Source organism: Misgurnus anguillicaudatus, chromosome 11 (assembly GCF_027580225.2).
Source record: "Misgurnus anguillicaudatus chromosome 11, ASM2758022v2, whole genome shotgun sequence".
NCBI classification, from domain to species: domain Eukaryota; kingdom Metazoa; phylum Chordata; class Actinopteri; order Cypriniformes; family Cobitidae; genus Misgurnus; species Misgurnus anguillicaudatus.
Genome location: NC_073347.2, coordinates 33,241,382 through 33,257,583, shown reverse-complemented (window position 1 = coordinate 33,257,583; position 16,202 = coordinate 33,241,382). Strand labels below are relative to the sequence as shown.

Here is a 16,202-nt window from a genome sequence, read left to right as displayed (position 1 = left end):
GGAAACTACAGTCAAAGTCGCTCAAAAGCAAGTCAGTTTACTCGGCGGCCATCTTGGTTACAACCCCCAATGCAGCTACATATTTAAAATGCTGGGTTGTTTCGACACACGGTTTGGTAAATAAAACCCAGAAAATGACCATATGTCCAACCATGAGTTAAAAAAATGTAATTTTGAGAATTGTTGTGTTTTGTATAAGGGATATTTTGTGCTGGAGCATATGTGTATATGTTTGAATATACATCAGATGATACATTTGTATAGTTGGGTTATATGTTTGCTCATATTGTGTAACTTTGCAGGAGAAAGGATACCTTACTTTGTATGCATACAGAAATTCAGCAGAGTTTTTGTTTTTTGTTAAAGTTATGGTATATGAAGAGTTTCGTTGCAAAACGAGATAAATCTGTTTTTTTTCCAGAAATCTCGGTTTTTGGTTGTGCATTCCAATTAATATCAATTCAACTGCAGTTGGTTTGTTTTTATTTAAACCTACATAAATTAAAAAATACAGCTAAGTAGCACCATGAAACAAAATATTAACATGATAACATAATAATAAACATGTTTTGACGTTAAAAACTGAGTTTTCTCGTTTTGCAACGAAACTCTTCATATATTTTTGGGTTATAGACAGGCATGTATACTGCTAGCATTATGATTCTATAAAATGACAGCATTCTCTATTTTATTATCTAATTAGTATTCTTATATTAAAGATTTATTAATTATTTATTTATCAATATATTTTCACATTTTCTTTTTTAATAGGCATGTATTTGTAAACATATGAAATGTTTATAAACTTTGCTAATTATCATTTATTAATAATAATAATAATAATAATAATAATTGTAAAGACCTTTTTTTAATCATGGCAATGAAGCCATTTTCAATCTTAAATCTTTGTAATTGCAAACACAGTTTCACAGCAATTCACAAATATTTTCAGAGTTTGCTAATTCTTATTCATTTGTACAACCTCATTTGTACGTTTTGGCCCAAGAGATGATGGGTTTAGGTATGGCATTTGCAACATGATTTCACAGAAAGTCGTGTTACGAAAAATTTGATTAATTTATTTGTGTCCATGGCACGAAATTCAGCTTTTTTACGTGCCTTGAGCGCAAATGTATTTTTTTGTGTCACACAAATAGTTTTTCGTGGCGGTGGCACGGCTTTCTTTTCGTGTCATTTTGTGTATTATTTTCTCATTGTTTTCCCTGTTTTTAAATCATTGTTGCTTAAGGTTGGGCTTAGATTTGGGTTAGGATGTACTTTTATGTATTGGTTACGTGTTTTTCTTCTGCTTTAAAAACTATTCACGCCTGGTGTTGAAGTTGGGGTTTGGGTTAAGATGTCAAAACAATGTAAGAGAAAGTGATTCTAACCCCAAACCCCAAGTGACAATGGTAAGAAAATGGGGGAAAAAAATAGGGAAAAAAACGAAAAGAAAGTTATGCCACGGACACAAAAACTATTTACAGAAATTTGTGAGAGTGACACGAAAAAAAGACATTTGTGCTCAAGTCCAGGGCCGGATTAACATAAGCGCTAGGTGAGGCTGAAGCCCCAGGGCCCGCGGGATTAGGGGGCCCGTGATTGGCTGGAGGAAATGAGATTGTCAAGCCATAGGTGGTTGATCTGTGTATAATAAAATAACAAGAAGTTATTGGAAAATGTGCCTGACTGATACGCCCAATCAAATTAAACCTACAATTTGCGCCATGACGTTGTGAAACGTCTCTTTTCGTTATGGGTATGAGTGATGTTTTTGATGATTTTGTCAACCTTTATGTTTTTGAGTTCATATCTGGAGTAAATGCATTACATGGGGTACAAATGTTTTATCAATAAAATGTTTTTTTTTCCAATAAAAGGGTTACTGTGTTTAATAGACTGGACTATTTAGTGTGCAAAAATAATAATAATAAATAATGATAAAGAAAAACATTAATTAAATGCATTGATTAATAGGAATAAAAAATATGTATTGTTGTAAAAGACTGGCTTGGCAATCAGATGAACGGGGGCCCTTGGTGTTGCTATAGCCCCAGGGCCCAAAGTCCTCTTAATCCGGGCCTGCTCAAGGCACGTAAAAGCTGAATTTTGTGCTATGGACACAAATAATTTAATCACATTTTTCGTGACTATAACACGACTTTCCATGAGATCAGTCTGGGCATTTGGGTAAAGCGTCATTCTTGCTTTTTTCTAAAAATCATACATTTTTTGTATGATTCAGATTATACAGTTTCCTTTGCCACCTCATGAAATGCTTACATTGTGCTCAAAATATTTTGCAAATGAAACACTCCGAAGCTCAGCTAATAATTTGCGGTTTTACTAGATTTTGAGGTTATGCTTGCTTAATCTGACCTGAATTACAGTATTCATTGCAGTTACGTTCTGATAAACAAAAGCAAAAGGTGAGATATCCTATGGCCCGACGTGTCAGGAGCAATACATACACAACCTTAATGAGATCAGTGGGGTCAGTGTTGTACACGGGTGAAAAGACTCATTAAACCATACACAGCTCTTTACCTCACCGGGTTTTGCATAAATGCCTCTCACCAGGGTATAAACTGGGTGATAACTAGGTGTCTTTGTTTTTGATAAGATCCGTAAACAGAGATGACTGTAAACAGATAAAGTATCAGTAGCTAGTGTAAATGTGCAACGTGTTCACACATTGTAACCTATCTACTTCCAGTGACCCTTTTAATCTTTTTATGTAAAAATGTCATTTTATTTTGATGAGAAAAGTTTAATTTATTAAATACTTACATTACATGTATAAGAAGCGTATATTTGTATGTATTAAAGCTGCAATCTGTAACTTTTCATCTCTATTGCTATCCGAAACATACAGTTACAGGTCATTTTATGTACTGATCTTTAAGTGGGTTAAAATAAAATGAAATCAAATTGACATTTCCCACAAAATCATCCCTGACAGCTCAACTTAAGCAGGTAAATCATAACTATAGTTTCATCGGGCGCACATGCGGTGACGCGATAAGCGTCTGATCCGAACTTTCCTTCCGGTTTCTGTTTGTTTAATGGTCTGACTAGTTGCTGTAACTGAACTCTTAAACAAATACCTCGTCAAAAATAACAAATGTTTTGGGTTCCTATGTAATCTACTTGTTTATTTTGCTTGTTATATAAATAAACTACTTTACAAGGACTTTGTTGTTAGTTATTTATTTTTCGCAGAGTTTACCGGAAGTTACATGATGACCACAAAAGCTGCGTGTTTATGTTGCTACTGCTAAAACCATCTATAAGCTTGCCATTGCGATATGGGAAAAGGTAAGGAGACTGATTAGAAGACTGTTTTTCTTCTCAATATCTAATTTTTATTTTTATTAAAAAAGTGTTTTTATAGAAGTGAGCTATCTCATGATGCTAAGGGACAAAGACTGTTAAGGTCGACTCGAGTAGGCTTGAGAACCAGACCCGGAGACTTAACCCCGTCTGACTGAAGGAAATATATCACTGTCAGCTGTCTTACTTATGTGATGACTCAGAGGATTAACCATGTTTGGGTTACCAGGCCAACCTTCTCCCATGTCAAAGTACGATCTTTGTATTTTTACTACTCACCCTTTGTCCGCTCTTACTAATTAAAGATGCCATCATTAAAGCAATAAAAGTCTAATCACATATATTAAACAAAATCAATAGTTCATAAGATCTCTCCTTTTAGTGGTTTTTAGTCCACATCTTAAAAACAAAGGTGTTTTAAGATGCCATTTAAGAATTATTTGGTTCCATAAAGAACCTTTAACATCCAAAGTAAAAATACAGGTGCGTTTGATTCCTCAAAGAACCATTCAGTCAAAGGTTTTTTAAAGAGGAGTTTCTTTACCTTTTTATAATCTAAAGAATCTTTATTCACCACCTGAAACAGAAAGGTTTTTCAGATGTTAAAGGTTCTTTAGGGAACCATTTAGCCAAATATGTTTCTTCTATGCTACTGAGAAGCACCTTTTTTTTTAAGTGTGTTTCACAAAATGTTCTTTAGACGATAAAAAGGTAAGAAAAAAATGATTCAGGTACCTTTGACTGAATGTTTTTTTGGTAAAGAACTGGTGTGTAACCCATATCCTCTTGCTTCAACAACTTGATCTCATGAGAATACATGTGTATCTGTTGTACCACACATACATTTATTTACGTTTTAATACACACTAAAAATTAAATATTGACGTGTTGACAGGACTAATACGTTAATTATTTACGTATTAACAGCTTTACCGACGTACAGATTTGTACGTATTTCTATTCATAAATAATAATGATATGTTTGCAGTCGTATTTTCTGACTTATTTATTACAGTTTGGCTAGAGGAGCTGTCAATATCAAACTAGTGGACCAATGGTGACACTAAAGCCAGTCCGGATTTGCATGAAACTCTAACTGCAACTTTTGGAAAAGCAAGCACAGAATGTGGAAATAAAAGCAAGGGGAAAAAACAGCACAAGCATACAAAAAACTTAATTTGAGAAGAAAATATTAGAAAGTAAAAAAAAAGAGTAATATAAAATGTGATTTTGTATGCAATTTGGAGAACTTTCCATTCGTTATTCAATTTTGTGCACTATCATTTTAAATTAAAAGTTTGCGCTTTTACGTTTTCATTCTCGCATATTATTTTTTGATCCGTAACATCAATATATTTGGCAGGAAATTCATCCCATAAGTTTGTTTCTTATGACACACAAACGGCGGTTTCCCCTATGCAATAATAATTAAACCAAAACACAACCTAAAATCACAAACGATGTTCATTTTATTAATTCACTGTAATCCACATCTTTAAAATTCATACACTGTAAAAAATATTTTGCTGCCTTTAAAATTTTTGTTGAATCCACTCAGATTTACAAGTTATTTCAATTTCCTATTATTTATCTTGACTAGAGATGAGTTGTTATAACTACAGATGAGTTGTTATAACTTATACAATTAAGTTGACTTTTCTCAACTATATTTTATAAGTTGCGACAACTCATTTCTGTTGACATGACTTGTATATCTGAAAAATTGTAAGGCAGCAAAGTATTTTTTACAGTGTACGATTGCGAGGAACAGATCCAAACTCAGTCCTTGATAAAGCAATCTTGATCCCAGTTCTCAACAGCAAGCGTAAACGGAAAATCTTGCATTCATTAAAGGAGACATATCATGGAAATCGGACCATTTCCATGTTTAAGTGCTATAATTGGTCAGTTCTTTTATTAACCTAGAAAATGTAAAAAAGATCAACCCAGTAACTTAGTTTTGGTGAACCATTTTCTGCAAGCATGTGAAAAATAGCTCATTGAAATTAGCCTCCCCTTATGATGTCAGAAGGGGATAATACGGCCCCCTTAATCTGCAAATTCCTACCACGGCACTGCCATTTAGTTCAGAGATCAGCTCATTTGCATGTTAAAGGACACACCCAAAACGACACACTTTTGCTAACACCTACAAAGTGGCAATTTTAACATGTTATAATAAATTATCTATATTGAGCTAAAACTTCACATATGTACTCTGGGGACACCAACGATTTATTTTACATCTTAAAGAAGTCTTGTGAAATGTCCTTTTTAATTCAAATGTACAAAAATGTTATAATGCTACAATTAAATGTTGCAAATCTGTCTACATTGTACCCTTCATCTGTTTAAACATCCAAAAAATAAGTTTAGTGTTTTTGAAAGTAAAATAATAATATTAACAGTAAGACCAGTCTAGTTATGAGCACATTTAGTCCTGGGTTTATGTTTGATTTGAGCCAGCAGCTGTTTTTATGCTCAGCTACCACAGTAATCAATAATACTAACAAACCGTTTCATCATTTAACCTCAGGGTTGCTCATAAAGACAAGGTCAAAGATTACATTGCCCTCTTAAAAATAAAACCGCGTCATGATGGCATAAAAGAACCATCTTTGACTAAATGGTTCTTTGAGGAACCAAAAATGGTTCTTCTTGTTATCAATGTGAAGATCATTTTAAGCACCTTTATTTTTAAGAGTATAAGATAAGGAATACAGTTAATACAATAATAATTAATCACGAGTAACCAATTAAAAGGTTTTTATTAAAATATATTTTCCGTATACACAAAGTCTCATATCTCAGGACTGCAATATCAACAAGTATGAACATGAAGCAGCTGTCAGAAAGTGAATCCGTTACATAACTCACATATGATAAAATACATAATAGAGGAATCAATTGTGGTGTGAGTCCCATTGAGTGAAATAAGACTCTTTGTCTGCTCTCAGACTTCACATTCACAAGACTGTAAATGGAAAGGTTTGAGTGGGTTAGTTGTGAATAGAGAAGTTGGGCAGACGTGGGTTTTGCTCTGTGTGTTTTGACTCAAGAAACTGACGGCTCAGATAATAAAATCTTTCTTTCGGCCTCATTGACAGTCAAAAGCACATGAGGAAATCTGACATTTACATTAATTTTGTGTCCAGGAATAAATTGTGTGGCTTTGTGTGGTTACGTAAATAGAAAACATTTTTCAATGCTGTCATTAAAGTCTAATGATGTTTTGGCTGGAAGTGAGACACTGAAGCAATATACACCTTAAGAAAAAATGGTCCATAGCTGTCACTATAGGGTACCCTTTCAAAAAGTACACTGCACCTAGAGTTCATATTGGTACCCAAGAGTGCATACTAATACTATAAATGTACGTATTGGTACCAAATGTAGACATACTGTATCTATAGCTAAAGGGTACTGCCCCAGTGACAGCTTGGGACCATTTTTTATCATTTTTCTCACAGTGTATATAATTCAATAATTGTGGTAAATGTACTAAGACATAAAGGGGCAGTTCTTTAGACAGGGTTTAGATTAATTCAGGACTAGACCTTATATTAGGACATTTAAAGGCGGAGTGCACAATGTTTGAAAGAGAATGTTGATATTTGAAATCACCTAAACATACACGCCCCTACCCCAATAAAATCTGGACCTTCTGTTGATAGACCCGCCCCACACATACGCAACCCCGGCAAGAATGTTGGTTAGTAGACACGCCCCTTACTGCTGATTGGCTACAAGTGTGTTTTGGTAGTCGGCCCGACTCTTATAAACATACTTTACATAAAAACATTACTGGTGTGCATCTTGAGACAAAACAATGGGACTGATATTTTTTAATTTATGTTTAAATTAAGGCATCTTAAACATGCCTTTTAGTTTGGGACTCGGATAACTGCGCGTTCACACCAGACGCGGTAGAGTCGACAAAAACGCGTTATTTGCATGTAGTTGGACACTTATGCAACGTACACACCAAACACGGGGCATCATGTTACTCGCTCTAGATTACTCGCGGGATTTAATTTCGTGTCATGCGGATTTTCCGCTCGAGTTGAATATTTTCAATATGGACAAAGACGTGTTTGAGGCGAATAGCGCGTTTTCGCGACAAATGCGCCGCCCATATCGCGTCATTCGTATCGCCCCATGTGACGACGTGTCTGATTGTGTCTTTGCATTGACTTTGTATGTAATCAACTCGCGCAAATCGTTGAACTCACGTCTGGTGTGAACCCACAGTTAAACATACTGAGTTCACTCGCTTCATTCGTGCGTGAAAGCCGCATTCTAGTCATTCGAGACATTCACGCGGAAATTCGCGTCATGGGAGGGGATTCTGCGACTCTGCTCGCTTCCTGTAATCACGTCACTACTAGAGCAAGCGACTGTTTGGTTAACGCAGCGTGAATATCCGCCAAAGCTCAGATTTTCTCAACTCTCGCGTATCCCGCGGCAACGCTCAATTCCCGCGGAACGCTCCATCCACGTTGCGCGTTCCGCATCAATCGCGCCGTGCCATTTGCACTTACCGCGCCGCAGGATGCCTATTCGCGTCTATCCATTGACTTAACCTGGAAAAGGCGGCAAGCCAAGTGATTTACGTGTCTGCTGTGAACGCACAGTTATGCTACGTGCACACCAAACGCGGGGCATCATGTTACTCGCTCTAGATTACTCGTGAGATTTAACTTCGTGTCATGCGAATTTTTCGCTTGAGCATGTGTTTTCACAGCAAACGCGCAACCCATATCGTGTCATTCGCATCGCCCCGCGCGAGGATTTGTCTGATCGCATCTTTGCATTGACTTTGCATGTTAACTTCTCGCGCAAATCGTTGAACCCGCGTCTGCTGTGAACCCACAGTTGGCCCTGTCCCAGGAAACTGCCCTTTAATGCATAAAGAAAATTTGCTTTTCAGTGTACATATAGCCTACTCCACAAATTGTACAGCATTTTACTTTACAGACATTTACTAAACCCATCACACCTCTTCTACATGAATTAAGATACAACCTTAAAAATGCTGGGTTATGTTTCAACCCAGCATTGGTTCAAAAAGGGACAAGCCCAGCCGTCGGGTTAAATCAACCTAGAAAATGTTTATTTTTGACCCAACACTTTATGTGTAGATATACGAATAAATCATATGCATTTATGAATAGTAGAGACAGCATTGCTTCTAACCCTTTATATAGGCCTACATGTATGCAAGAAAAATAATGCTATGCAAGCAAAATGAGAGACACAGAAATGCCAGAACAGAATGAATGCACACAGATAATTAAGTAAGTTGTGTCTGTTGAACTGGTTTGCTCTGGACAATAACCATCACCCTCTCCTCTTTATGACTGTTTATGACCTGTTTGCTTGTGAGATGTTGTTTATCCGGGTCAACATCTGACAGATAACATACAACACATTCAGATCTTACAATGAGAGAGAGAAACAAATAGACTTTCTGTGACCTTAAAGCGATACTCCAGCCAAATATCAAAAGTAACCCATGATTTACTCTCAAGATACACATGTCCAATATCTTTCAGACAAACACATTTGGAGTTATTTTAGTAAATGTCCTTGCTCTTCCAAGCTTTATAACGATATAAAACAGGGATCAGGAAACGACTTCCGATATTTCAAACTCTATATGTAATATTTCGGTATCTTGGACTCACGCGATTCACAAGAGAATTAACGTAGTGAGCCTTGGTTGCAATGGGTACGTTGTTCAGTGACTCTCGTAAACCATGTGAGTCCAAGATGGCATTGTTACCAGAAGCTAGTTATTATAGTTTATAAAGTTTGAAATATGGATTTAAAAAAAATCAGTGAACTAGAAATTAATTAAGTTTTTAGTTTTTTTTATCTTGTGCATCCTCACATTTGAGATTCAAGTTCATGTACAAAGTTTGGTTGCAATACGTGAAAGCATTCGTCAGATATAAACGGCTTTCTGTTTTGCCGGCTACGCCACAGATTTTGTTTGGGCTTTGACAGGCAAACGAGCCTAAAATCAAAAATCCTTCTAGTAACTTTTGTGAGGCTTGGTCCAAGTGTACGTCCAGTTTCGTGAAGTTCGGACAAAATTTGTGGCCTGTGAATTTTTTTGGGGGGGTTTCTGTTCAATCTAATATGGCGGAAGAACGACATGTATCCGTGACGTCATGTCTTCAAGCAACTTAGACGTCGAAATAAACATACAGATTAACGGGAAGTGAATTACTTGAGTGAAAGTAGCATTAAATTTGGGGTGGCACCCGGTGCAGCCAGTCAGATTTCAGGGGGGTCCAGTGCCACACAGGACACCTCTCTGGCTCCGCCAGAAGCCCTTTATTAACCCCTTGGAGCCGTGTGGATTACATGTGTGAAGGCTTGTGTTTGGGGTTTAAAGTCAGAAGTTGTTCCCTGATCCCTGTTTACATTATAAAGCCTGGAAGAGCAAGGACACTTAATAAATTACCTCCAAATGTGTTCGTCCGAAAGATGATGGACATGTGTGTCTTGGATTTCTTGAGTTGAGGATGAGTAAATCATGGGGTAATTTTAATATGGAAAATCAATTTAAGGGATAGCCAAATGGACTAAACTATTACAAGTCTGACTCATGGTACATTAGCTGTGCGTTTAATTAAAAACAGGACCAATAGCCCAACTTGCAAGGACACACAGGAGTCACAAAATTGATTAGTGTCTGGCACAAACACACCCACTGCACTTTTATAATATATGTGTGGGTGAGTGAATGCTGACAGAAGAAGGGGTCGGACAAGAATAAGCTAACATTCAGTAATGCTTTGCTTGCTAAATGACCTGTACCTGAAACCATATCATGTGTAGGTCACTATTATATCATTACAAACCTTTCTTATTAAGAGTGTTTATGCACTATATTAAAGTTTTGTAAAGATATATATGATAGAGATAAGTCGTCTTAATGAACCGGATAGATTTCCTAACACTTAACAATGTTGCTAAATGTTTCATTTAGCTTTTGACAGTTTAATGGTGATTTACTGGTGCCATTTTTACTAATTAACTCGAATGTCTATCCTGACCTTAATGACAGCTTTATGAGTTGTGATTTACCACACTAATTTATGCATAATTGAAGTGTTTGTATTTTACACAAAGGTCAACTGATAAGGACTAAGAGGTCACAGGGAGCTGCACTGATTTAATGCAAAGAGTTGCAAACGTTAGACAAGGCTCTTATCTTCTTAAGAGCTTGATGTTTGAGAACTGAGTGCATGACAAAGAAACGCTTCCCTCTAGTGAAGAAACTCAGTATCTGCTCATCAGAAAAAAAAGCTATATGTTTAGGAAATTTGTAACTGCATGGCTCATGTTATTACAAGAGACCTGCAGGATGGAAAGGGATATTGCGAAAACCGTATAACTCTTCCAGTATGGAGGACGAAGTATGACTGTATATAAATGAATAAATACTTAAATACGTAAATAAATAAATAAATGTAGAAATACGTATGTAAATAAAAAAAAAATGTAAACATAATGGAAATAAATGAATGAATGAATAAATGAATAAATGCATAAATAAATAATTAATTAAATAATTAAATAAATAAATGCAGAAATAAATAAGTAATTAATTAAATGAATGAAAAAATAAATGTAGAAATGCATAAATAAATGTAAAAATAAATAAATGTAGAAATACTAGGGCTGTCAAAAGATTAATCGCGATTAATCGCATCCAAAATAAAAGTTTGTGTTTACATAACATATGTGTGTGTACTGTGTGTAAATATTATGTATATATAAATACACACACATTTAGGGTTATATTTAAGAAATATTTGCATTTATATACTGTATATACATTTATATAATTTATATTATATATAAATATAAATATTTTATATATTAATATAAAAAAAAATCTTAAAGATATACATGATTGGGTGTGTTTTTATATATAAATAATAATTATACATCGTACACACACATATGTTATGTAAACACAAACTTTTATTTTGGATGCGATTAATCGCGATTAATCTTTTGACAGCCCTAAGAAATACATAAATAAATGTAGAAACCAATGAAGTGGTGCAAAAACGATTTATTTATTTATTAATGTCTGCATTATATTATTTATTCATGCATTTAATTAATTATTTGTTTATTTCTACATTTATATATTTATTCATTTAATTTATGATTTTTTCTGCATTTATTCATTTATTTATTCATTTATTTACATATATCTACATTTATTTATGTATTTACGTATTTATTTACGTATATCTACATTTATGTATTTATTAATTTATTTATTTATATACACTTAAGTCATTTTCTGTCCTCAATAGGTCTTGTTCACTTTATGAATCTTTTCGCTGATGATGATTTAAATTAGTAATTTGTTTAAAATATTAGTTAAATGTCAGATATAAAAATTGCCCATGACGTGCTGTGGTTCCACAGGTTTAGAATAAAGAACCACTGATATAGCAATCAACTTTTAAAAACGAGATTTTGTTGGACGTACAGACAGTTAATGTAATAATGCCTTTTTGAGACGTTTGATTCGTTGTCCTGCAACATTTCAACATTAAATCTTTTGTAATGACCATTTTGAAAATATTAATTGGAGATTGATTTACAAAGATTGTATCAATAATAAAGTCAATGAAATACACTTTAAAATAATACATAAAATTTATCCAACAAACCATTTCCTAAAAAAAAATATAAAAATGATCGTTCTGAATGTATTCTGTAAAATTTATACTGAAACTATATATACTTTTTTTGATTGTACGTATGTTAAAGGTATTGCGGAGGATTTTCTTTTTCCAGGTGGATCATCAAGACTATTGGTCCTCCTAGTTGTCAATCAGGAGTGTCGCGCAATTGCATTTTTTAAAAAAGTGGAGAAGGCGGTTCTTTTCTAAAATTCGAGAAAATCCTCCGCTACACCTTTAATTTTTTCTGGATTGATGTGGAATGTTTATTTAATATGTTATGTGGAATCCAAATTAAGATAGAGAAAAGAGATGTTATTCTTTATTATGACAAAAAAAAGGTATAAGAGTCATGTGTTTATGTTAAATCTTATAATATTACTTGGTAAATAACATATAAACAAATGTAAATGGTCTGAAATGATATCCAATATCACCCCCTTTCAAGGCTGACATGAAGATTAATTTTGAAAACTTACAAAGACTCTCAAACCGCAAAGCAAATATGGAGATTTACAAAGACCTAAATTCCTCCTTTTTATTTTGAGTATATATGCATACCCTCTCTGTTGATTTTTGTTGTTGTTGTTTTTATCCTCTTTTTCCTTAATTTCTGGAAATAGTTTTCTAATATCTTTGATATGAATAATATTGTTCACAATATATAATTACTAAGGCTAAAAGTATTACTGATTCATGGTGTTATGAAACATTTGTATATGTTGAATATATGTGAAATTTATACAAAAAAGAACCACTAATTATGTAAAGAAAATTCAGTGAAAATATAACATTGTTTATCTTTAATATTGAATAAGGCCATGCTGAAGATTTAAATCAATGTGAAATTAACATTTGATGCTCCTATACGCATCATTTAGCCTGAATACCATGATATTAAAATGATACATTTAGTGCCTGTGCAATCTTCCCACACTAAAATAGTACAATTATTTACAATTTACACCATGGCCACTTGTTATTGTTAAAAAAGGAAACGATGTCCATATGTTAAAAAGTTTACAATTTGATTCAGTATACTGTCAGGAAAAATGTAAAAAAATGGTCTGTCACTGGGGTGGCACCCCCTCAAAAAGTACATCCTTGCATCCAAAGAGTTCACAATAGTACATCAAAGATACATATTGTTACCAAATGTATACATATCTGTGCCTAAATGGTGTGTGTGCGTGTGTTTGTGTGTATATATATATATATATATATATATATATATATATATATATATATATATATATATATATATATATATATATATATATATATATATATATGAAGGGTACATGCCCAGTTACAACTTGGGACCATTTTTGGCAGTGTGCGGTATGATTTTTTTATTGTTTATGTTTATATGCTCATGTATAAGAAAGAGAGAGAGAGAGAGAAAGACAGAGGAAGCGGATGTATTTCTTTTATTCAAACCTGTCATTTTACTTGTTTGTGTTTAATGGGAATGTTTCCATCCGAGTTTCTGTTTTGATTTGGTCCTGCTAAAAATTCAATGCCCGTAATTCCAATGAACTGCGCATGAACAACTGAACACAATACAGTAATCTGTCAGATTTGATTAATGTAGATATCTTTTATAACTGCTGGGAACTATAACTTTTGGTTTTTCCAAGTTAAAATATTTCCTGTTATTCAGAAAAACAGTTGGCAGTGCGAGTTTAAACCCTTTAAAGTCAAATGCAGTTCATTTTTTACCTTAACTTTGTATTGTGTCATTTAAATATATATAAGACAGAAGATCAGCAGTAATCAAACAGCTAACAGATGAATTGTGTAACTTCTGCACCTCCGGTGGGTTCATATAATGCAACTGGAGGTGTACAAACAACACAGTGCACTGTTCCCCCCAAAATATAACTCCTGTCATTGTTTACTCTCCCTCATGTCCTTTCAAGCCCATATGGTGTTTATTCATCCTAAAACACTTAGGGGCGGTTTCCTAGATTAAACCTGGACTAGGCCTATTTATATTAGGACAAACAGACCTTAAAAACATTACTGGTGTGCATCTTGAGACAAAACAATGGCACGGATATATTTTGAGATATGTAAGTGCAAGTTAATTTCGCTACAAACAAGTATTTTAGTTTTAGACTAGGCTTAAGCCCTGTCCAGGAACCACCCCTTAAGGTTCATCTTAAAAATAATTTGAGGGAAGTAAACAATGAGAATTATCATTTCAGTGTAAACTATTTCTTTAATAAATCCAGAGGCTGGTACAGTAGTACAGTGTAAATATATGGATTAGTGGCAATATGGATTAAGTTAAAAAGCATATGAAACTTTTACATGAACGGGTACAAAGAGACACAGGCACACACAGCGTAGCATCTACAATCCTTTCCTGAACGAAAAGTGAAGAAAACTAAATTTTGTAGTGGGACACTAAACAGACTATACACAAAATGGTCCCAAGTTGTCACTGGGGCAGAACCCTTTAAAAAACAGGTCCTAATACAGGCGCAGTTCATCTTTATGGGCAAGTGGGGCGGTGCCCCACCAAAATATTAATCCGCTTAAAAATATAGAACTCTTATAAACTCGTAAATGTGTCTTATATTTTTCAAAAATATTTGAAAGTTTATTGACTACGTAAAATGAGATGAATATGTTTGGAAGTTGAGCGCACAGCTTGGTTGGCTACTGTTTGTATGGTAATCAAGCTCAACAGCGCCCCACATTTTTTCCCATTTAAATTTGTGGTAATAAATGGAAATGCAGCGAGCCCTAATAGAGAGCCATATGGGCAGATTTGAATCTGCCCCTCTAGCTTTTATGTTACATGAACATAGTTTCAAACAATGCTATATCATTCCACGTTTAGGTACAGATATGAATACATCCCAATATGTACCTTTGAGGTCCTAATATGAACTCTTTAAGTAAAAAGGTGTACATTTTGAAGGGGGAACGGCCCCAGTGATAGCTAGGGATCATTTCTGACCATTTTTTTTCTGACAGTGTAACTTACAATGATTCAGATTATAAGACAACATTCTTACCTGCATGAGCAAAATTTACTAAGATATCCTACAAGAACAAAGAACATGAGGAAGACTTATTTTTGGATCAGGGAAATGAAAGAGACAAAACTATTGAGTAAATGTTAAAGATGCAGTGTGTAAATTTTAGCGGCATCTAGTGGTGAGGTTGTGAATTGCAACCAACGGCTCAGTCCACAGCTCACCTCTTGCTTTTGAAACACATAGATAAGCTACGGTAGCCGCCGCCGGACAAACATGTCATTGTTGGAGACAACTTAGTAAAAAATTTTGTCTGTTAAGGGCTTGAAACATGGCTGCTCAAAATGGCGGCTTCCATGTAAGGGGACCCTCTGTGTATGTAGATAAAAACGTCTCATTCTAAGGCAATAAACACATAACGGTTCATTATAAAAAGGTCTTTATACACCCCTAATAATATAGTTTTGTGTATTATTTTGCATTTCTGTCAAGAGATCCTTCTAAAAATTACACACTGCACCTTTAAGACCCTTCAATCAAAACAAACTCATATCCTATGATGATATTTCTGCACTGACTTTTTTTGCGGCTATAGTTTTGGATTATAGCTTTGACGTCCATAGAGAGCGAACAAGAGAGATTAAAACATACATGATACATAATGTAAATGCATGAAGACGCATTATATCCTGCTTAAAAGAGTTTGGCTTTCTTCTTCAGTTCATTACGTTTCCAAAGAGGTAAGCGGTCGAATTCCTGAATTTCCATCCCAAAGATTTCAAAGAACATCTCTGGAGCCAGATGGCGCTACAAAACAGGTAAATAAAATATAAATCACCAAAAGAGGAGTTTATGCATTATATTAATAATATGATGAGTAAAATACTTTTAGATTTCCATTGAATTCATCCCACACCAATATCTGTAAGTTATATTATTGGTTTGGTGTTTTGTGTCTCATATTTTAATCTGTTACCTCTAGTCGAGTTCTGTCAACATCTCTGGGCAGCTTCGAGCGACTTCGGCTGGTTATCATTAGCATTTCGTACGGATATATCTTTAAAAAAAAAAAAAAAACATGCCTTTGAACAAAAAGTCATACACAATTCTGCAAAAGTTAAGCTTTGAATTATCGAAATACAGCCTGGAGTATAGCAAA

The 16,202-nt window shown here is 34.4% G+C and overlaps 1 protein-coding gene across 15 annotated transcripts in view; it reads right to left on the bottom strand.

Moving 5' to 3' along the window:
- Positions 1 to 13,465: 13,465 nt before the first annotated feature.
- Positions 13,466 to 16,202, bottom strand: part of ablim1a (actin binding LIM protein 1a) — a 57,382-nt gene continuing 54,645 nt past the window's right edge. For 13 of the 15 annotated variants that reach the window (XR_012372253.1, XR_012372249.1, XR_012372245.1 and 10 more), the window contains one exon: positions 16,020 to 16,100. Coding sequence is in view for 1 of the 15 variants with exons in the window: in XM_055170123.2 (XP_055026098.2) it covers positions 15,737 to 15,850; positions 16,020 to 16,100 (195 nt within the window). In the remaining 14 variants the exon portion in view is untranslated. Of the gene's footprint in view, positions 15,851 to 16,019; positions 16,101 to 16,202 lie in introns of those variants that run through there. The other 2 variants (XM_055170123.2, XR_008635052.2) reach the window with 2 other exon arrangements.